This window comes from Apodemus sylvaticus, chromosome X (assembly GCF_947179515.1).
Source record: "Apodemus sylvaticus chromosome X, mApoSyl1.1, whole genome shotgun sequence".
Classification (NCBI taxonomy): Eukaryota; Metazoa; Chordata; class Mammalia; order Rodentia; family Muridae; genus Apodemus; species Apodemus sylvaticus.
The window spans coordinates 57,959,631-57,982,105 of NC_067495.1; the positions used below are offsets into that span (position 1 = coordinate 57,959,631).

Consider the following 22,475-nt stretch of genomic DNA (forward strand, 5'->3'; position numbering starts at 1 on the left):
TTGCTCTGTGTCTAGCACAGGCACACAGTGACCTCAACAACACAGCAGACAAGGCTCACATATTAACTCTTTCTGTGCCTCCATCACTATGTATATATTTATTGATTTAATCTTCCTTGCTATAGCAGTATTCCTAATTTGAATCAAATGAGAATGTAAGACCTGGCAGGTTTTTTCACACCCTGAAACAGGAGTTGTCTCACTACATTTTCACTTAACAACTAGTAATTGCCAACCAATCAATATTTTGCTCGTTGATAATGCTAATATGCCTTACTGTAGCCTGTACTGGAAGTTCCTTTGCCTAACATCTCTTTTCTTTGTCCAATCCTGAGATTGTAGTGACTTCCCCTGTACTTCCTCCTTTGGTCTGAGTGATCTGCCTGAATGTTCTTCCTTGAAGTTCCTCCAATATACTCCCCTTTTCTCCTTCTCCCTGGCTATGTTGATAGTGCAAAAAGAATAGAACTGAACAAGTCCCTTTTTGCCCTGAAGTCAGTAAGTACATAATATAGAAAAGAAGGAAGAAAAAGGGAGGTAAGTGAAGGGAGCAAAAGAAGGACAAAGGGGAGAAATGGAAGGAGAGAGAGAGAGAGAGAGAGAGAGAGAGAGAGAGACTCAGGCCAGGCAATGAAAGAGTATGGAAAGTGTTTAAATTGACAAATCACAAAGTGAGCTCAGAGATCAGTGATCATGAAATATGTTTTTTAAAACAGCCTTATTTGAATATTTTATATAATAAAATCCATCCATTTCCATTATGCCAGTCAGTAATTTTTTAATAAATTGACTGAGAAGTGCAGCTACCATCATAACATTCTTTTCTTCTAAATAAGACCACATATGGCTACTAATATTAGTTGTTTCTCTTGAACTCAGTACCAAGAGACCACTAATTTACCTTCTGTCACTACCAGCTTACATGTATAAGATGTGCCTTCTGGTACCTGGATTCTTTCCCTTAGCATGCTTTGAGCTTGAACTCTGACATATCAAGTATCATAATTTCAATTATTTTAATTGTTTAATATCTTCTATTGTATTACAACTTTATTCATTCATCAGTTGATGAAATTGGATTACTATAAATTTTGATTGTTATAAACATTCCTTTTAAGCATATTTAGTCAATGCATTATATGTACGTTTTTAATTATCTTGATTATATATTGATGGGTAGAATTATTGAATCATATGGCACCTGAAGTTTTAAATTTTACAAGAACTGCCAGACTGTTTCTAAAAGGTCATGCCATTTTACAATCTCACCAACACTGTATGAATTTTCTTTCTTTCACATCTTTGTCAGTATGTATTTCTATTAGGATTAGCCAATATTTGAGATAGGAAGAAATTTAATTTGCCTGGTTTTAAATAAAATTATAGTAGAGAAGAACATTTCAAATCAAATGCTGTCCCTTTAGCAGCCCCTTGAATCCAATAACACTATAAACAAAAATGCAGCCAAACAATGGCAAAGCAGTGTTTTTAAGAGGCAATCTTACTATCTAGTTTGTGGATGTATGTGGTTGAATGTGCAGGCCTTCAAACATGTGTGTATATCTGTTTTCTTTTTTAAAAATAGTATGATCAAATGGAAATGTGCACATATAAACTACAAGAGATTGTTTTATAGGTCTAAATATATGCACACAGTCTTGAAGACTACATAATCCTCATTAAGAATTGTAAATTTAGGGCCAGGTGTGGTGGCACGCACCTTAAATTCCAGCACTGGGGATTCAGAGTCAGGCAGATCTCTGTGAGTTTGAGGCCAGCATGGCCTACAAAGGGATTCTAGGATACCTATGTCTAGTACACAGAACAACCCTGTCTCAAAACAACAGCAAAAATAACAACAAAAAAGAAAAGGGTTATACATTTAGAATACAAGCATGTCTGGTAGATCTGTAGCCAGACAAGATTCTAAATGTCATAAACAATTTGAAAGCAGAAGAACATAGACTATAACCGAGATCTCCTGGGTTACGAGTCAGAATTGCCATAGCTCTGGTGCTAAACCCAATGATTAGAAACACATTTCTTTCTGTACTGACTAAGCAGACACCCACAACAACCGAATGAGTCACACCAGTTCACTGAAAGCAGAGGAATAAACAAAGCATTTGGATGTACTTCTGTTTATTGATTAATATGAATTGTTTGCAGATTATCACAAACCAAACACAACTTGTCAGTATCCACTCATGCATATGGCTCAAAATTTAACAAAATCTCTATAAATAGCTCATTTTAAGGAAAACAGTAATTAAAACCTACCCACATTGAACACAAAACATGAAAGACCTTGGTAATAAATTGAATGAGGGTGACATCTCAGTGTGCCAGGACTATTTGTTGGGAAGAATGGTATAGTGTTGACATTTTTACTTAATATAATTTTACTTAACGACCTTAGGGAAGAAAGTTGATTTCCCATACTACATAAAACCTTTCAAAATTCGAGTGACATTTTTAAGTGAATGAAAAAAGTGAGCCCTGAAGTCTGACTCACTTCCACTAAACACCTACCTCTATCCCTCGTAAACAAAATATTTTCTATTGCTAGTTTAAATATGCAAAACACAACTACTGTCTAGGCTCAGAGTTATGTTATATACATTTCGTATGAATTCTTCAAATAGAAGACACAAAAGCATAGTACTCAAGTGGTCCCATTTTATAAGGGCACTACTTGAGCAAATATGCAAATAGGAAGTAAGCCAAGGCCAAATATCAATTATAAAGAAAAAAAGCTATCCTTCACTTTGCTTCTACCCAAGATACCATAGAAAGCAAAGCACAAGAAAACTTCATTTTATTTTAATTACCAACTCCAACTGTTCAATTCAAGAAAATTGGAACCAAGGCAATTCTTGGCATGAATGGATAACAACCTTGCTATGTATAGGCGCAGTGAAGCAGGGTGCCTGAGTCATTTAATCACACTGCTATTTTTTTTTTCTGTTTTATCATCATAGTCCTTTTCTTTTGAGAAGCAGTGATGGGCTTGAGATTGACTCAGTGCCAGGCACATGGTGACTTTTCTACAGGTGGAACTCACACTGAATCCACCTCAGACTGGGTGCTAGTTCTTCTCTACCATAAGTATCGATATGACTAATTAAAGTTGGTGAGATAGCCGTAAGCTGTCTCAGAAAAAAAAAAAAAAAAAAAAAAAAAAAAAAGGACAGAGAGCCCAAAGACCAAGGTCTAAACCTTGGCTCACACATATTTGCTAATGCTTACATGAGACCAGGTTGCCAGGTACAGACTTGTGATTCAATCGCTTCTAATACCCTTCCAGGTACAATGGGACCTTTTAGCATTTTTTCACTTATCAGTGGTTTTACCTTAAGGCCCTTAATCAGTGTTTGTGGATGAGCTGTTATTAAAGATACACTTAACAGAATCTTGTAGAGAACATTGTCTGTTAAGGATAAGTCCTGGTGATGAAGTCCACATTTTACCCAATCCACCAATTGCTTGTAGGATAGAAACAAGCTGCATACGCTTCATAAAGATTCAGAGATAAAAAAGAATAATAGAATCTCCAAGGAGATTCTTGTTCTTCTCTGTTCTTGAGATGTACAAAAAGAATTTTCAAAAAGAATCAAATGGACAGTAAAGTAGGCATCGAACTGATATGTCAAAAGAAATACCCCTACCTTGGGGGACCCTTCACAACCTCACTTAAGCTAACTTGAAAAATGCTTTGGGTATCTTTGGAGGCCTGGTGGGTGGTTGGTTGGTTGGGGAGCCCAGATATAGGAAAGGGAAAATTGGCTCAGAAATGTACTGTAGGGTCCTGAAAGATCAAACTGTAGCCTGGCTTTCGGCTGGCGGTAGAGAAATACATAACCTCAAAGATTAGATAAGGCCCAGGAGACCCATATTAAAATTCCTTTATCCAAACTCAGAACCACTGCTCTTTGAATATCCATCAAACCTTCCGGCAGACTCACAGAGTGCTGTGAGTCTAGGGAACCAAGAAACAAACAGAAAAATATTATAAAATATTTTAAAAATATTATAAAGTGTTTAAAAGCTTAAAGCAAGAAAACCTTCTCATATAAGATGAACTCATGTGAAATTTTCCAAAGGAAAAGGCCACTACAGCCTCTGTAGCACTTAGCCAATTACGGGATCTGGTATACTTCTTGATGTTGGAAATGTTTTATTTCCTTCTTTACTTCTCTCCTTTTCCCCCTTCCTCCACACTTCTTTCTTCTGCAATGCTAGGATGGAATATAAGACCTTGTTCATGCCAAATGCAAGTACTGGAACACTATCTAAATTCCTATCCCTTGTGTTTTTGAGAAGGTGTCTTACAATGCAAGGCAAGCTTGCTTCCAAATTCCATTACTCCTACTTCTGCTACCTTGATATGCAGCCATGCCCTATACTTTTACCTTTTAAGAGTCAGCAGTAAGTGTCAAATGAAGAGAAATGATTGAAAGCATTCTAGCCTTTCTATGCACCCCTATTTCACTGAGCAACCCCTGCACTGCCTATATCCACGTTTGTATAATATGTCCCAGAGACAACAGCTGTGACATGAATAATGTAAAGTGCAGCACCCACAGGTTTAGTGCATCTTTACATCTTTGACTCAGAATAATTGTGTGTATTTTTAGTTTGTTTTTAATAAGCTAAGTCACATCAACCTCCAGGATAGTATATATTACTCCCAAGCAAAAAGGTTCACTTGCTTTACTAATTTGACTACTTTTCACCATCGAAACCTGAACCACTATGAGGGAATAGACATCAATTCTAGTGGTTCATTTTGAACATACAGGGATACTTAAAGTCAACACATGATAGTCATATCTAAGTCCTGAGGGTCACATCTAACATATTTCACACACACACACAAAAAGATGAAGAAAAAAGTTTCAATTTAGGCTGAGAAGCATGTAAAACTGAACGTTCAGGCCTAAGAGAAATAGACTGACTATTCTCTAAGCCAAGACAGCACCAAATGGTCCCCATAGTTCCACAGAGTACTACTTCTGCACCTCAGAAACATCACAGTCAGTCAGGACTTGACTGGAAGGGGGGAAAAGGTAAGAATATTGGAGTAATAAAAATGAAAAGAAGTTTAGGAAACAACAATTTAAAAAGCTATAAGACACCAATATGAATCCCCATCAGAGAGTAGTGGTAGCCTGTCTCTGAGAATGAAGAGTCTAAGAAATATACTAGCTTAACAATTATCATAGCTATAGAAGTCTAGGACCTGAGTTGTAAAATCCAGGCTTCAGGCCTCCCCATGATACCATCCTCAATATCCCCTCACTCTGTTTACATGTTTGTGTGTGTGTGTGGGGGGGGAATCAAAGCAGAAAGCTAAAAGGGGAAGTATTTCATTTTTCTCTTCAATGTGGTAGGCAGACGCCAACATAATTCTGTATACTCCTTTTTGTAAGTCTACTTGTCGAAAATAGTCAGGAAACATACACATAGGGGAAAACTCTACCCCATTCATAGTTATTCCCCTCACTTCTATAATTAATTAAAGAGAAAGAACAGGCCCAGCAGTCCCATGGCTATGGAATCTGGATCCCCAGACTAGAATAAGAAAACAAAAAGTGTTCAAGGTCAGTCATTGGGGACTTATTCTTCTGGTAGCATGGGGCTCCGTAGACCCCGTTTTTGAATGCTGGTTATTGTGGGACCTACATCCCAGGCTCTTGCTACTGTTGTTGAATAAAAGAAGAGCAGGAAAGTCCAGCAACAAGCACTGGCAAGGTTGCCAAGAGTGAAAGAGACCTAGAAAAAGAGCAGAGCAAGTTAGAATCCTGTGATGCAAGCTCATTACCACCCTCCTTTTCCTTTTCTCTAAAGGTTAATGGTTAGACCAGAAAGTATTTAGGGCACAATAGCAGAAATACATCACCCGGCTATAGAGATGACAAACATATCCTATTGCAAACTAGTAAGATTGTTTTTTTTTTAAATATTGGGTTATGTTTTAAGCAACATGTTTAAAAAAAAAAAAACTGGTGTTTTCCAGACAGGTGTTGTCTTCAGTTCTCTCACAAGGAAAAGAAATCAGAACAGAACCAGAACCAGAACCCCTAGGTAAGAATGAGATACAATTATGCTTTTTACAGTTGTGAGCTCAAGAACTACAGAAATTTTTAATGAAGAAAGAGATTGGGCATCCTTAATCCAAAATTAAAAGATTCAAAATCAAAAAATGCTAAAAACATTATACTATTTGACATAATACTGTAAGTGAAAATTTTCACACTTGATCACACACGAGTTTGTATTGTGAATACAAGAAAAAATTTCAAGATCTATGTATGTTTTCTTCAAAGCTATTCCTTCATATATATATGTATGTGTATACATACACACGTACACATATGTATATGAGACATAGGTTAAGATACATACATATATATTTCAAATTTAGTGATGGTGTTGAATGAATTATCTATAATGGGAATGCTAATCCTGGGTTCTAGTCTATTTCTGAGATTGGGTTGTTCTGTGATTTTAAGCAAATCATTTTTCACCTCTGATGCTCAATTCCTGCTTGTTTAAAATGTTATTTATTTGCCTACAACAGAGAGTTGAAGTTATGAAGTTCAGAATGATATGTAGCCAATATAAGAGGAATTCCTAATTTTTGACTGAGTGAGCACAGGGAACGGAAAAAAGGGCCTACCATTCAGACACTATAGAGGACACTTGCATATGCTTTCATGCATTCCCAAAAAACTTATGAGCTGAAGGCTCGGTGTCTAAAAGAAGTAAAATGATGTGCACAAGTGTATAAATCTATTCACGAACTGGTATTTCTCTGAATATGGAGCTGCATATCTCTACAGTGTTGTGCTGCTTATACGCACAAAAGGAGAAAACTGAATACTGCTGATTGATAGAAGAGTCCGGATGAAGAAATTAGCCTCATGTCAACCTGCCTGGTCTCTGGACCATTGTTGTCCTAGAAGTCCAATGTAAACTTAGCTCAAAACTTTAGTGCCTCTCCAACCTCTATCAGTCCTGGTTTCTTGATATTCTTCCATCCAAACCCTACGGAACAACAGAACCTAGGTTGGAAGTTTTGTGAGGGTAGTCTGCACCTTTAGGTCCTTAAGCCCTACCTTGGTAGAGTTAAAGGCTGGGAACTTCAAAAGGTACATAGAGCTCCAGCCTGTCTCCTGAGTGTTCAGCTGTGTTCTCTCTCAAGGTTTCAGCACCAGTAGAGGGCACAGAGCTGGAAAACTTTTGCAGGTCCAACTCTGTGCATTCAATGGGGGTATGGACCCATTGAGAATGGCTCTCTGAGGCACAGGAGGCCATGGTAAAGGACTCCTGGGTGGGGAAGCCGCGAGTGGAGCTGCAGTCATCATCTAGGATGGAGTTAAGTGGCTTGATCTCAAAGATGCTCTCATTCATTGGAAATTCAGGACTTGTCTCCTGGTCAGGTGGCACGGGGAAAAGAGAATCCTCCTCCACTGCTTTTTCAGCCTCATATTGCAACGAACCTCCTGCAACTGGAAGTAGAAAGCGACTGAGTCAGCCAAAGTCAGGGTCTCTTTTCAACAGTTTACCACTTATTGAGCATAAAATACTGAAAGGGATGGGGCGAACTAGGGGCTAGAGTTCCTCTTCCCCTCCTGGAAGACCAGAGCACTTATAAGTGAGCTAAAATGACACATTTCAGAAACATTTTCATTGGGGTATCACATTAAGTCTGCTAGATGCTAGATTTGGGAAGACAAATGTGTTCAGATAGAGATAAATGCTTTGCAGAAAAGAGATTTTAACATGTTCCCTTCTTCCATGATCTATGGATATTATGAAATATGGCGAAGGGACCAGACAGAATTAAGGTAGTACATGTTAAAATAGGAAGATTATCTTGAATTATGCAGATGGGTTCATATACCTCCTAAAGCTAAATCATGATTTTTTTATGCCATGCTTAATGATAAAAATTTTAATTTAGTTGCATTTTTCTAGTTACTAGATGTATCCTTAGACGATTTAGAAGGCAAAAATGACACTAGAGAGATGTGGCATAAAACAAAATTAATATTCTATCACTACTTTTAGAAGTAGAAGAGAGCTATGAGCCAAAGGAGATGTTCATCCCCTAGAGCAATGGTTCTCCACCTTCCTAATACTGTGGCCATTTAATATAGTTCCTCATGGTGCAGTAAACCCAACCACAAAATTATTTTCATTGCTTTGTCATAACTGTAATTTTGCTACTGTTCAGTCATAATGCAAATACCCGTGTTTTCTGATGGTCCTTGTGAAAAGGTCATTTGACCCTCAAAGTGATCTTGACCCACAGGTTGGGAATCACTGCTCTAGAAGCTGTAAACGACCTTTAGTCTTATGAATTCATGAGGAAATAGACTCCCATAGGGTGTACAGAAAGAAATACACTCCTGTCAATTTCTTGATTTAGGCTTTATGAAGACCCAGGGAAGCCTGTTAAACTTCTGAGATATGGTAACTGAGATAAACCATTAAATGTGTGATAATTTGCTAAAACAGTGATAAGTAACACAACCTCCCCCATGAGTCTGATTCAATATGCAGTTATAAACTGAGTGTGTATTCATGATTTCTATACTGTAGATAAGGTTCTGCTGTTTGTTCAAATTATTTGTGAGTCCATAGCAAAATTTCATACAAAATTGCAATGTTCTGGATTCTTTGAAAATGTGGAAGGTTTTGCAGTGTTAACCATGAGGAAGAACTAAATAATGGAGTCTTGATTAGATAGGAGATGGTCTTTCTAGTATGTCACAATCTCTTTTTTGATGCATCTACATTAGATTTAATTCACACCAACTTGACCTTCAACTACACAGCCCTAGTGAGTATGTGTAAGTCAGTGAGTACTGATAAATATCTTTCTCATATGAAAATCAATGGGACGCTACCTGTCCTCATGCTCCTGGGAGGGTACTACCATAATATCTTAAGGCTAGAGAGGGCTCCTCATTTCTTGTCTCCCAAGGAAGGAATATGGAGACAGGCATTTCTCAGATGTTTCATTACATTCACATTCTGAGACCCATACATTTCATTACCCATGATCCAGGATCAGGCAAGGGTTCTTATTTCACATACCACCTTTCAAAGTCTGCATGGTTAACGAAACAGAAATACTGTGGTCCACCATTATCTTGAGTGTCTGAGCTACCAGATCCGTCCTAAGTAAATTGAAGTAGAGTTGAAGAAGAATCATTTAGAATCAGGAGGGGAATACTATACCTCATGAAATGCTAGATTCATCTTTGCCTAAACAGAGTATACACAAACTATTGGTAGGCTCTAGATCAAAACTGACTAAGCAAGTTCTAAGAAGGATTTTTCCAGCATAGAGTGAAGCTAAAATAAAGTGTTGCTTCAGTCACGGTATCCATTAAGTAATCCTGAGAGTCCTTGTATCTAGTAAACTGTATCCTTTTCTTTACTAACACAGATCTACTTGTTAGTCTGAGTCAGTTTTGTTGTTTTTGTTTTTGTTTTGCTTTGTTGTTGTTCCTCTCCCTGTTTAGTCCACAGTTCTCTTAATTGCACTGAAGCTGCTTTGGACACTGGTATTCTTGTCTGGAATTCTAATGTCTTAGTCTTGATCCCACCTCTTCCATATTTGTCCCTTAATGAAATGTACTTTCTGACTTACATTATTGTGTGGTAGATGAAGTTGAAAACAACTAAAAGTGTTATCAAGACTTTAAATATAACCGTATATTTTTATTTTCACTGTATAGCCATTTCACATGGCTTTGGCCAGATCTCGTTGGGCAGCAGCATTTTGGACGAGAGAAAAGTATAAGAATTTTGACTAAACACTATATATTCAGTTATCCCATTTTGGGAAATTACTATATTGACAGCATTTACTGCAAGCCTCATCAACTTCTATTATTCATGTTTTAGGTATAGCTAAATCTTCTTTAACTCTGATGTTTCAGAATCTATTTGTATATATGTATACTAATACTATATTAATATATATGTCATATATATATATTGCAAAAACAACATATCTAATCCCATCTATCATTTTGAAGATTAAAATTATATAAATCAAAAATCTAGATAATTTGAGTTAGACTATGATTTAATAATAAAGTTGGATGTTCGGTCTTCACTTTCCATTACAAATTGATTTCCCATAAAGGAAAATGTTCAATGAAGCCTTAAAACTGAATAAACATGTCCATTTAACTTGTATGCAGACTCCAGCCCCTTTGACTTCCTATATTTTTTATAGCATCCCAGATAGTTCTCATAGAGCAACAGAGCATCATTGCTGGTATTTTCCAATGTGTCAGGGAAAGCCCATAATCATGCAATGTCAGAAAAATTTCTCTTTTTACCAAAAAAACCAACCAAACAAAAATAGGTATCTTATTTCTGATTCATGTGAAATGTTAAATAGACATACCACATTGACAATGTCTGTTGAAGATCTGCTTGCAATAGAGGAAGAAGAGTCCAAGGATGGCCAGGGCAAATACCACTAGCAGACTTCCCACCAGTGCAACAAGTGTGGCTTCCTTAGTGGGAACAGTGTGTGCATCTACCTTCACTAAGCTCAACTGGAAGGTACCTATAGAACAACAACAACAACAAAACAAAGTGTAAGGCCAGTCAACATGAGCAGTAAACTGTCATTCTGACAAGGGCCCTAAAGTTCTGTAGGCCACATCTTCTCCTTTAGACCATCTCTATCAGGTCTGCTATCTTTATATTTGAGAAAAGATAAAATTATAATAAAATGAAGTAGAGATCATAGGTTGCAGATATGGTATAAATTAGCAACAGTAACCAAAAGATGCCATATTCTCCTTCACTCATTCTATGTTTAGTAATATAACCTAAAAACAAACATTATCAGATTAAAATGTTCATCAGTGAACTCTGGATCAGTAAATCGTGATTTTCTAAGACGTCATAAAAGACCTTTCATTGATTAATATAAATAACCTAGTGGAGAAAAACAAAGTGAAAAAAGGATAGCTTATGACCTTTATAGAAAATGTTGTAAAACACAAAGTAATAGCAAATATTGTCTAAGAATATGAATATAAGTGAAGTAATACAAACATTTAAATAGCAGTGGAGAATAACACAAAGAAATATGCCAATGGATTCACAAAACTCTGTATATACCCTTACAGTAAAGCCATCAACCTTTAATACCAAATACCATTGCACTTTGAATAGAAACAATGTATGTCACTTTCAGACTGAGTCAGTTAAGAGCTGATACATCTTAACCACTTCTTTCGGTGATAAGGACTTGGACACTACCTGGCCTAGCAATCATAGGCCCATGATGGAAGAAGGCCTTTACCTTATGAAAAGAAGCATGGGATTGCAAAAACATTCTTAAAGTATTTATTTCTGTGGAGAAAAGGATAGAAAACTCAGAAAGGATGTAAAGAGAAATTTATTATGCCTGCTGTTTAAAAATCTGAAGAAAATATACAAAATTTTGGGATTAATTATCTAATAATCTCAGATAATATAAGATTTTATCTTTTGGTTCTATTTATTGTTTTAATGTCTGTTTTATATGTCATGATTTTTTAGGAAAACACCAATAATTTAAAGAGTATATAAGAAGATAGGCAAAAATTTAGAACATCAGATAAATAAGTAAATGTCTAATGACACAAGCCAAAACTAAATTCTAGCTCCTTTTACAGCTTCTAATGTAGTCCAAGACCTAAGGATTTCTATATGCTATATATATTGACTCTAATAGCAATTAAGTGTAGAAATGTTATTTTTAAAATACACTGTATCATTTATTAATCCATCAAACTTAGCCTGGTAGCTCACAAAGTATGAATAAAAATATTTTCTCATTAGATACATTTTTTTTGAGACAAGGGAAACAGGTCAAATGAATCTGAACACTGAAAAGTTGGGATTTAATCATAGGCAGACTGCCTCTGTTCAATATGTCAAAGGAACCAGTGCCAAGGAGTTTTTTCCTCCTACAAGGATAAAGAAGTTTATTGATTTTGTTGACTAATAGTGTTTTAGGGAAGAAGGGAGAGAAAAATAGATACACACACTGAACCTCAGAAGAAGGAGTCTGCTTTGTACATGGGATGCATTCTTGTTCCTGAAGACCCCCAATGCGTGTCTTCCGGTAGAACCTGTGATCAGAGCAAAAAAGGAATGGTAGAGTGGTGAACAACAAGCAATTGACTTGTAACAGCCCTTCTTGACATGATAAGGAATGTCCATGAGTCTTTTCTTAATGGGAGTGACTACTCTTGGGAGATCTCTGCCAAGTGTGATTCAGGCCATGTTTTCCCCTAATTATCCATATCCTATAGCCCAAAAAGGGAGCTAAAGTCATGAGACAGGCAAGCTGTTATATGATGTCAACTTCTTCATGGTTCCTATGTAATCTATCTAACATGACATTTACTTTAAATTTTAGACATAATATTAGTGTGAGCAAAAAGCTTCTAGGTGCTCATCTGTGTTTGAAAATTCCTGGATACTTTATATAGATAGATCTAGTTAGAAAAATACAGATTCCCCATTCATGGAGCTTAATTAGAGCATGAAACTGATCCTTTAAAATACTTTTACTAGGGTCTTAGAGGTATGATGATAAAGGGCATCAAAGACTGTTAAAAATCCCCAGAATGACATATGTAATTTAGTAGGCTTACCTGGGCAGACAGTCTCCACAGATAGCATTAGAGGTATTTGTGCAGTTGGCCTTCTGGACCCGATTGATGACAGCACAAGTGATGCATGTCTGACATCTGTGATGTCCCCAAGTGCTTTTATACTTTCGGGGAGGGCAGGCTATGCAGTACGCATCTCCACCTTCTCCATAACCACAATCCTGAAATATAGAATGTGTTCATAAGAGCTAAGGGAGAGGAACTGTTATGACTCAAGAGAATAGGCTGTAAGACACTATTTTTCAAACAGAAGTTTCATTAAACTTGTTATTACAAAAATTTACCAGCTGTAACCAGCACTGAAAACTGATATGTAACTAAAGAGAATAGTTATATAAAATGATGTAAAGCTAAGTACATCAATCAAAATAAACAAGATTATAATATGGGTAAAAAAAAACAAATTTTAGTTAATTTCTTACTCTTTGCCTATTAGAGACTTAATGAGGGTTGGGGCCTACATTATCCACAATGGGGCATCCCATGCATGAATGGTTTCATTTTGTCATTGCATGATTGGAACATCATGTAAAAAAGAACATTTTGTCCCCAATAAATAAAACACTTCACTTTCATCATATGGCACAGGCCATACGTGACGACTGATCATTATTAAGTATAAAGCATATAAGAAAGCCTAATTATTTTTTTAAATTAAGGGTCATTTGAGTTAAGTTTGGAAACTTGATACAGTAGAAGTTTTTAAAATAATATCCATACATGAAGACAAATAATGGGGTAGCTAGATCCCCAACTGAACATATCTTGTTACCAAATTAAACCTCCAGTAGCAGAACTAGGTTATATTTAATTGAGTTAAAACAGGTCCTATGGGAACCCCCAAACAATCTAGGCTGTGGTCAAGACTATAGGTTTTGTCCACAAACTGATGACAAGGCCAAATTCCTGAAGACAACATCTACACAACTCATTAAACATGGTGAACTCTAGCAAGTGCATGTGGACAGCCTTTACCCATAAGGACTAGTATTCTTGGTATCGGAAGGTGCTCTGTATACTACCAAAGGAGAAATAAGAATAGCAACCCAGGTAGAAACTCTTTAATCTAAAATGGTATCTTACCTGTGAGATATGGTAGGGCAATGGTGGTTCATTGGTGGTTGTGGGAGTAACCAACAAATATCTAATTTCATTTAAGATCCACTACAGAAGATGAAAACCATACCCAATACTGCTTGGAGGACTAAGAGAGTAAGACTAGATATCCGAGGACATTGGGTAAAACCAAATGCTGTTGTTATCATCATGCATAGTGCATAGTAATTGGAACAAGTAACACTACATATTGCTATGTATTCTGAAATAATAAGTAGACCACCTGTATCAGAAAAACATGACATGACTCCCTATTAACTCACTCACTAGAGAGACAATGATGGCAGTTAGACAATACTCACTGATAATTAAATAACAATTTTACTGGTTGTTTAGAATTTTTCTTGATTTTACAGATTAATTTATATAATATTTATTGAGCAACTAATACATGTTGTGACTCTGGCTTGTGTATTGACTGAATAATTAAAAGTATCAGAATAAAAAAAAATCCCTGTATTCAGGAACTTTTATACATGTTTATTCACCATAAAACTTCTAAGATTGCATTATTATCCCTATCTTAAATGTGAGAAAGTTTTTGTGTCAAAAGAGTTGTCTAGCTCATGAGACTTCAACATGCACAGAGATACTAAGTTTTAGGAGACATGAGCAAGACATGATACAAGTACCCAGTCCAATTAGTCTCTTAATCTTGTGGGACTAAGAATACTATTATATAAATCAGTATGGTTGAGTGTAAACAGGTAGCGAGTTTCCTACAATGACTAGAGGTATAGAAATTTTCTTAATCTCCAAAACTGAGTGATGTCTTTATTTCACATGAGATAAATAGAAAAATTTCTCTAGAAACATCTTTCCAAATATCAAATAGTCTAGCAGAGAAATGTAAGACACAGCAGTACTAAAAAGCAATATAGACCAAAATAATGCACCAGGGATAGAAGACCAGAACCTGTATGTTAACACAGCCTGCTAAATGGAAGGTTTTAGCAATACTCTGAGTCTCCTGAAAAAAATCCAACACAATGAAACACAACATCAGACATAAAAAAAAAAAAAACACCCATGATAACAAGAATCAAGAAATCAGATTAATGAAAAAAAGACAATAAACAGATATCACCAGCTAGATGAATCAATTAGTAGAATTATTTAACAAGGATTTTTAAAGCACCCAAAAATGCATCAACAAACAATTATAAAATTTATGTAAATATGAAAGAAAATTAAAATATCACAGCACATGTATGGAATTTTTAGAGCAAATTTTGTTTTTAAGATATCATCTCTATAGCACTATTTAGCCTAGAACTCATCGTGTAGCCCAATATGGCTTCAAGCTTGAAATCATTTTGCTTCTGCCTTTAGAATGCTGGCATTAGAGCTGAAAGTAACTATATTCATCCAGCTCAAATAAATTGTTTTTAAGAGCCAAATAGAAGTTATAAAAATAACTAAATAAATGAACAAAATTCTCTGGTTGTACTGATTATTAGAAAATTAGAAAAATCACTGAACCTGAAGATAAAACTATAGAAGGAATACAGTTCAAATAGACAATTAGACTAAAATAGACAAAAACAAGAAAATGACTGGAGAAATTTGGGAATAATATAACAGAGCAAGAAATAAAACTACCAAAATCATATAAAATCAAAACAAAGTATGTGTCAGGAAATAGTCAAAGAAACAAAGGCCAAAATTTTAATAGATTTGGAAAAAAAATCACCAAATATTGCCATATTTAAAAACAGAAAGTAAGTTAAAACAAATACCCACATGCAGAAAGAATCTTTTGTGTGCTGTAAAGATGCAGGACTTATCAATAAAATGCTGTTTTGTCTATAAGCTTAGACAGAAAATAGAAAGTAGGACATAGAGTAGAGTGAGTGAATTCTGGAATAGAGACAGGGGAGAGGACACCCTGTAATATGAAAGAGAAGACCATGGAACTGGCACAGAAGAAACTAGTCACATGGCAGAACTTAGATTTAAATAAATGAGATAGTAACTCATGAGCTAGTCAAGGGAACATGCATAGCTATATGGTCTAGGAATTTGTAAATATATTTGATTCTCAGAGTTGTCATTTTTCTCAACAGGAGCATGGGTTGAAAAACATTCTATAACAGACATGTATTTATATACCTCACATATGTATATTAAATGAAATCCCCACACACTCAGACATGCATTACACATGCGCACATGCACGTGCATGCACTTGTATGTGCGCACACACATACACATACATATATATATATACATGTGTGTATGAATATATATGTATATATATATATGTGTGTGTGTGTGTGTGTGTGTGTGTGTGTGTGTGTGTTTGTATGTACTGGAGATTATGTATATGTGTATGTGTATATAATGAAACTTCTTGGCAAAGGTCAGTGTTTTAGTCAGGGTTTTTATTCCTGGACAAAACATCATGACCAAGAAGCAAGTTGGAGAGGAAAGGGTTTATTCAGCTTACAGTTCTGCATTGCTGTTCATCACTAAAGGAAGTCAGGACTGGAACTCAAGCAGGTCAGGAAGCAGGAGCTGATGCAGAGGCCATGGAGGGATGTTCCTTACTGGCTTGCTTCCCCTGGCTTGCTCAGCCTGCTCTCTTATAGAACCCAAGAACACCAGCCCAAAGGTAGTACCACCCACACGGGGGCCCTCCCCCCTTGATCACGAATTGAGAAAATGCCCCACAGCTGGATCTCATGGAGGCACTTCCCCAACTGAAGCTCCTTTCTCTGTGATAACTCCAGCCTGTGTCAAGTTGACACACAAAACCAGCCAGTACAGTCAGTTTTGAAAATATTCAGCAAGGTATGACATTAACTCTAAAACAACAAACACTGAAATGACAGTGATTTTTTTCTGAAACTTTGAAAGTTTTCTTAAGCCATATTTTTAAAATATTGAGAATACATAACTGCCAAGTGCAAATTGTAATATCCTGTGAAACTTTAACTTATGAAAGAAGGGAAAACAAAGATATTCTTCAGGCAAGAGAAAACTCCCATGTTTCCCAGAGGACACACTATAAAATAGTATCTACTAGAAATTTTCAATCAGAAAGAAATGATCAAAACTGGTAGCTTGTAAAGCTTCAAGAGAGATGAAAATATTGGATCATAAAAATACATTTATAAAAACTGGGCTTTTACTCCTACTTTAAGCACTAGCCAGGCAACTAAAGGCATAAAAAGGAAATTAAAGAGATACTAATTGGGAACCATAAATTAAACTATCTCTATTGGTAAATGACATATTTTATGTTAGAGATTGCAGATATTCTCCAGAAGATTTGTAGAAACAAGTAAAAATGAGATCCACTACTACTACCATCAACCAAAAATTCTATAGAGACAGAGCACATGGAAAAGCTCTCATTCACAATAGTCTCAAAGAAAGTTAAATGCCCAGGAATAAACCAGACCAAGAGATGAAAGACCTTTAAACCTCTATAGAAAGAGATAAAGACGTAAACATAAATCATGGTCATTGATTGGTAGAATGACTATTGTGAAAATGAGTGTTCGCTCAAATGCCATTTAAAGTTTTAATGCAATTTTAATCAATGTCTCCATCTTATTCTTTACAGAAATAGAAATGATCTATCCTAAAATTCACATGAAACCACATGACTCCAGGTAGCAAAACTCATTTCAGTTTCAAAATATATTACTGGGTTGGTCAAGTAATGAATATAATATGATAATGGCACAAAATAAATTTATTGACCAATGAAAGAAAACTGATGATTGAGACACAAGTACGCATAACCACATTCATCTGATATTCTACAAAGATACCAAAAACTAACACTGGTGAAAATACAACATATTCAACAAATGGTGCCAGGAAAAGAGGATGTCTATATGTAAGAGAAAGATATCAGAACTATATCTATTACCTTTGACAAAGATTTAAATCCAAATGGAGCAAAGACCTAAATACAAAATATCAATTGGTAGAGGAAATATACAAAGTACTCTACATAAAATGAATGTAGGAATGGATTTCCTATATAGCATACTACTTTAATCAGGTATTGAGGGTAATAACTCATCTTACAGAATGAAATGAATATCCAGAGAATTAAAAAGTGGAACTCATAAAAACTAACAGGCTTCTTCACAGCTAAAGAAACAATCCCATGATGAGTATTCCCAAATAATAAGAATTTTTGCCAGCTATACATTTGAAAAAGATTAATATCCAAAATATGTAAAGAGCTCAAAAAATAAGAGGACAAACAACCCACAAATAATATTAAGAAAATTGGCTTAAGATCAGAACAGAGGGAAACAGCAGGATCCAAATGATGTGATCAGGGAAATGGGAAAAAGAGGCTCAAATTATGGGAGGGAAAGGAAGATGAAAACAGAATAGGAAGGATAAAATAACAGTAAGCATATCTGAAAAGTTCACAAGGAATCATATTATTAACTACTTATTATATTCATGTATATTTCTTTTTTATAGGTTTACTGATTATACAATGTTAAATGTTAGAGTTCTTAAACGGTCAGAACCATGCCTGAGAACCCAAAGAAAGAAATGGTGCAATGGACAGCCTCATCCACCCAGACAGTGTATTAAAACTTGATTCATATGCATTTTGATGATTTCACAATCTTAAAAAATTGTAACAAGACTTGGAATTTACATCTGTTGCAGGTCTTCAGTGTTCTGGTACAGTATGCCATTAAACAAAGCCCATCATATGTCTCTGTTCACTTCTTAAATCACAACACCAAACAGAATTTGTGTGTGTGTGTGTGTGTGTGTGTGTGTGTGTGTGTGTGTGTGTAGCTGTGGTAAAGCATATTGTAAGGGAAGTTTGTGGTTCATGGTGTGAGATTACTTGTTAAGATTTCTGGTGCCCAAATTAAGTCTTCAGTTTAACTATGCTCAGGCTTTTAATCACCCAACCTCCTCCTGGCTAGCTCAGATCATGCCAACATTATTGCCCAAAAGCAGAGTACAGTTTAATCAGGAGACACTGGCCTACACCCCCTGCTTCCTACACTAATCCACTAAACTGCAAGACATGCTCTCCAGCTAGGAACACTTCCCCCATTTACCTGTTCCAATTCTGTAAGTAGTAAGTAAGTCTGAACTGTGTTTGGCAAAGAATTTATTTACAGAGAGAAACCCAGGCACTGCCATTGTATCACATTGTCATCTGCCAATATAGAGTATGTATACTGAAACATTTGTAGTGCCATAAAAGTAGGTAACTGACAGACTATTTCATTAGGTGTAAAGAAATTTAGTAGTAACCTCTTCTAAGAGGCAAGTACTACTAGATAGTTAAATTGTATCTACTAACAACACAAGTGCTACATTGCTGGATATTCCCCTACCTCACCAAGTGAATACCACAAACATACTCCTAAGGTGAATGTCAAGAGCTGGCTAAACAATGAATGGATCTACAGAATAGTCGGTAACATTTAAATTTGAGGCACATACAAGGGTTTATCTGGATTGGCAATGCTTCCTCTAAAAGCCAAAGACAATCTAACACAAATTCAAAGAGCAGGCATGAGAAACCCTCTTTTGAGTTTTTGTTCAAGATTATCCAAGAGACTCCCCCAAACAAGCAGCTTATTGCTATCAACAGTGATTGCCCTCAAAAGTAGAAGGTAAGTCTCTGTTTCTATACACATTATGCACTTCAAGAATAGGGTTTAAAGGAGCTGGTGCTACAACTCACTTGAATACCTCATCCACAAGGACTAGTTTTCACAATACTAGAAAAGACCATGGGGCATTACAAGTTTCCAAAGGAAGGACACAACTAACACAATCCTACCAAGGTATGATGTCTATGAAACACAGCAATGATAACCATGGCACAATAAGCCTAATAAGGTACAGCAATGGCACACATACTTAGTGGTAACCAACAGCTTTCTAATTTCGCTTAAGACCTGCTCAACAAGAAGGAAATCATGCCAGGTACAGGAAACCTTTTTAACTACTTAGTATTAGTGCAATCATAGAACTTGGATCTAAGTACATATAACTACCACTTCACTAAACCACCAATAGCTCTAACCACATTCTGTATAATGTCTTTATATCCACAGATAGTAATAGTGTTGTTGTTACCCCTTATCTAATAAAAATTATCTTTGCTACAGGACACCATTACAGAAAACCATGATTAATTAAAATGCAGTGATGTGATGTCCAGCCCCAGTGGATACATCTACAAAACCACTCCTGTAGCTAAAACACAGTGAATATTGTGAAAAAAAATATTAGAGCCTAAGAAGGAGAAAGTTTGCTATAAGATTGTATATCCTAGTAATGTCAGAAGTACACCAATAATCTTACTAACATCAGTGCCTCCTAAACATGAACTGAACAAGAACAACAAAATGGACATATTAAAGTTAATGGGGAAACCCAGGAGACCTTAACCACACACAAAGAGCTTTGGTCAACTAAAAAAATGCTCCAAGTGAGAGAAATAGTCTTGCCTAGAGATGATCACACCAGTAAGATGGGGGAATACATGGTAATGGTTGTAGGGAGAAAAGGGAAGGAAGAAAGTTATGTAATGACATTTTTTATTCGATATATTCTTTATTTACATTTCAAGTGAGTTTCCCTTTCCTGGATCCCCCCTCCCAGAAAGTCCCATAAGCTCTCTTCCCTCCCCCTGTTTTCCAATCCACCCCTTCCCACTTCCATGTCCTGGTCCTGGTACTCCCCGACACTGCTACACTGAGCTTTTCCAGGACCAGGGGCCACTCCTTCCTTCTTCTTGGGCATCATTTGATATGTGAATTGTGTCTTGGTTATTCCATGCCTCCAGGATAACATTGATTTATCAGTGAGTGCATACCAGGAGTGTTCTTTTGAGACTGGGTTACCTCACTTAGGATGATGTTCTCCAGTTCCATCCATTTGTCTAAGAATTTCATGAATTCATTGTTTCTAATGGCTGAATAGTACTCCATTGTGTATATATACCACATTTTCTGTGTCCATTCCTCCATTGAGGGACATCTGGGTTCTTTCCAGCTTCTGGTTATTATAAATAGAACTGCTACGAACATAGTGAAGCATGTATTCTTATTACATGCTGGGGAATCCTATGGGTATATGCCCAGGAGTGGTATAGTGTGGTCCACCAGAAGTGTCATGCCCAGTTTTCTGAGAAACCACCAGACTGACTTCCAAAGTGGTAGTACCAGCTTGCAACCACACCAGCAGTGGAGGAGTGTTCCTCTTTCTCCACATCCTCCGCAGCACCTGTTTTCTCCTGAGTTTTTGATCTTAGACATTCTGACTGCTGTTAGGTGAAATCTCATGTTTGTTTTGATTTGCATTTTCCCGATGACTAATGATGTTGAGCATTTCTTTAGGTGCTTCTCAGCCATATTCCTCAGGTGAGAATTCTTTGATTAATTCTGTACCCCATTTTTAAGGGGAATATTTGGCTCTCTGGAGTCTACCTGCTTGAGTTCTTTGTATATCTTGGATATAAGCCCTCTGTCAGATGTAGTGTTGGTAAAGATCTTTTTCTAATTTTTTGATCGCCATTTTGTCCTCTTGATAATGTCCTTTGCCTTACAGAAACGTTGTAGTTTAATGAGGCCCCATTTGTCAGTTCTTGATCTTAGAGCATAAGTTATTGCTGTTCTGTTGAGGAAATTTTCCCCTGTGCCCATATCCTCAAGGGTCTTCCCCAGTTTCTTTTCTATTAGCTTCAGTGTGTCTGGTTTTATGTGGAGGTTCTTGATCCACTTGGACTTGAGTTTAGTACAAGGATATAAGAATGGATCAATTTGCATTCTTTTGCAGGCTGACCTCCAGTTGAACCAGCACCATTTGTTGAAGAGGCTATCTTTTTTCTACTGGATGGTTGTAGTTCCTTTATCAAAGATCAAGTGACAATAATTCTCTGGGTTCATTTCTGGGTCTTCAATTCTATTCCATTGATCTACTTGCCTGTCACTGTACCAATACCATGCAGTTTTTAACACAATTGCTCTGTAGTACTGCTTGAGGTCGGGGATACTGATTCCCCAAGAATATTACTGTTGAGAATATTTTTAGCTATCCTGGGTTTTTGTTAGTCCAGATGAATTTGAGAATTGTTCTTTCTACATCTATGAAGAATTGAGTTGGGATTTTGATGGGAATTGCATTGAATCTGTAGATTGCTTTTGGAAAGATGGCCATTTTTACTATATTAATTCTGCCAATCCAAGACCAAGGCTGAGGTCTTCTTCGATTTCTTTCTTCAAAGACTTGAAGTTCCTGTCATACAGATCTTTCACTTGTTTGGTTAGAGTCACACCAAGATACTTTATATTGCTTGTGGCTATTATGAAGGGTGTCATTTCCCTAATTTCTTTCTCAGCCTGTTTATCCTTTGAGTATAGGCAGGCTACTGATTTGCTTGAGATAATTTTATAACCAGCCACCTTGCTGAAGTTGTTTATCAGCTGTAGGAGTTCTCTGGTGGAATTTTTTGGGTCACTGAAGTATACTATCATACCATCTGCAAATAGTGATAGTTTGACTTCTTCCTTTCCAATTTGTGTCCCTTTGACCTCCTGGTGTTGTCTAATTGCTCTAGCTAGAATTTCAAGTACTATATTGAATAAATATGGAGAGAGAGGGCAGCTTTGTATAGTCCCTGATTTTAGTGGGATT

The 22,475-nt window shown here is 36.3% G+C and overlaps 1 protein-coding gene across 2 annotated transcripts in view; it reads right to left on the reverse strand.

Annotated features, from left to right (window-relative positions):
- Positions 1-6,348: 6,348 nt before the first annotated feature.
- The window catches only part of Eda2r (ectodysplasin A2 receptor), a 41,314-nt gene continuing 25,187 nt past the window's right edge, over positions 6,349-22,475 (reverse strand). For both annotated transcript variants that reach the window (XM_052171601.1, XM_052171600.1), the window contains exons 4-7: positions 12,690-12,868; positions 12,076-12,161; positions 10,436-10,600; positions 6,349-7,514 (exon numbers count right to left, since the gene is read on the reverse strand). In XM_052171601.1, the coding sequence (XP_052027561.1) occupies positions 7,132-7,514; positions 10,436-10,600; positions 12,076-12,161; positions 12,690-12,868 (813 nt within the window). In that variant the 3' untranslated portion in view covers positions 6,349-7,131. The remainder of the gene's footprint in view (positions 7,515-10,435; positions 10,601-12,075; positions 12,162-12,689; positions 12,869-22,475) is intronic.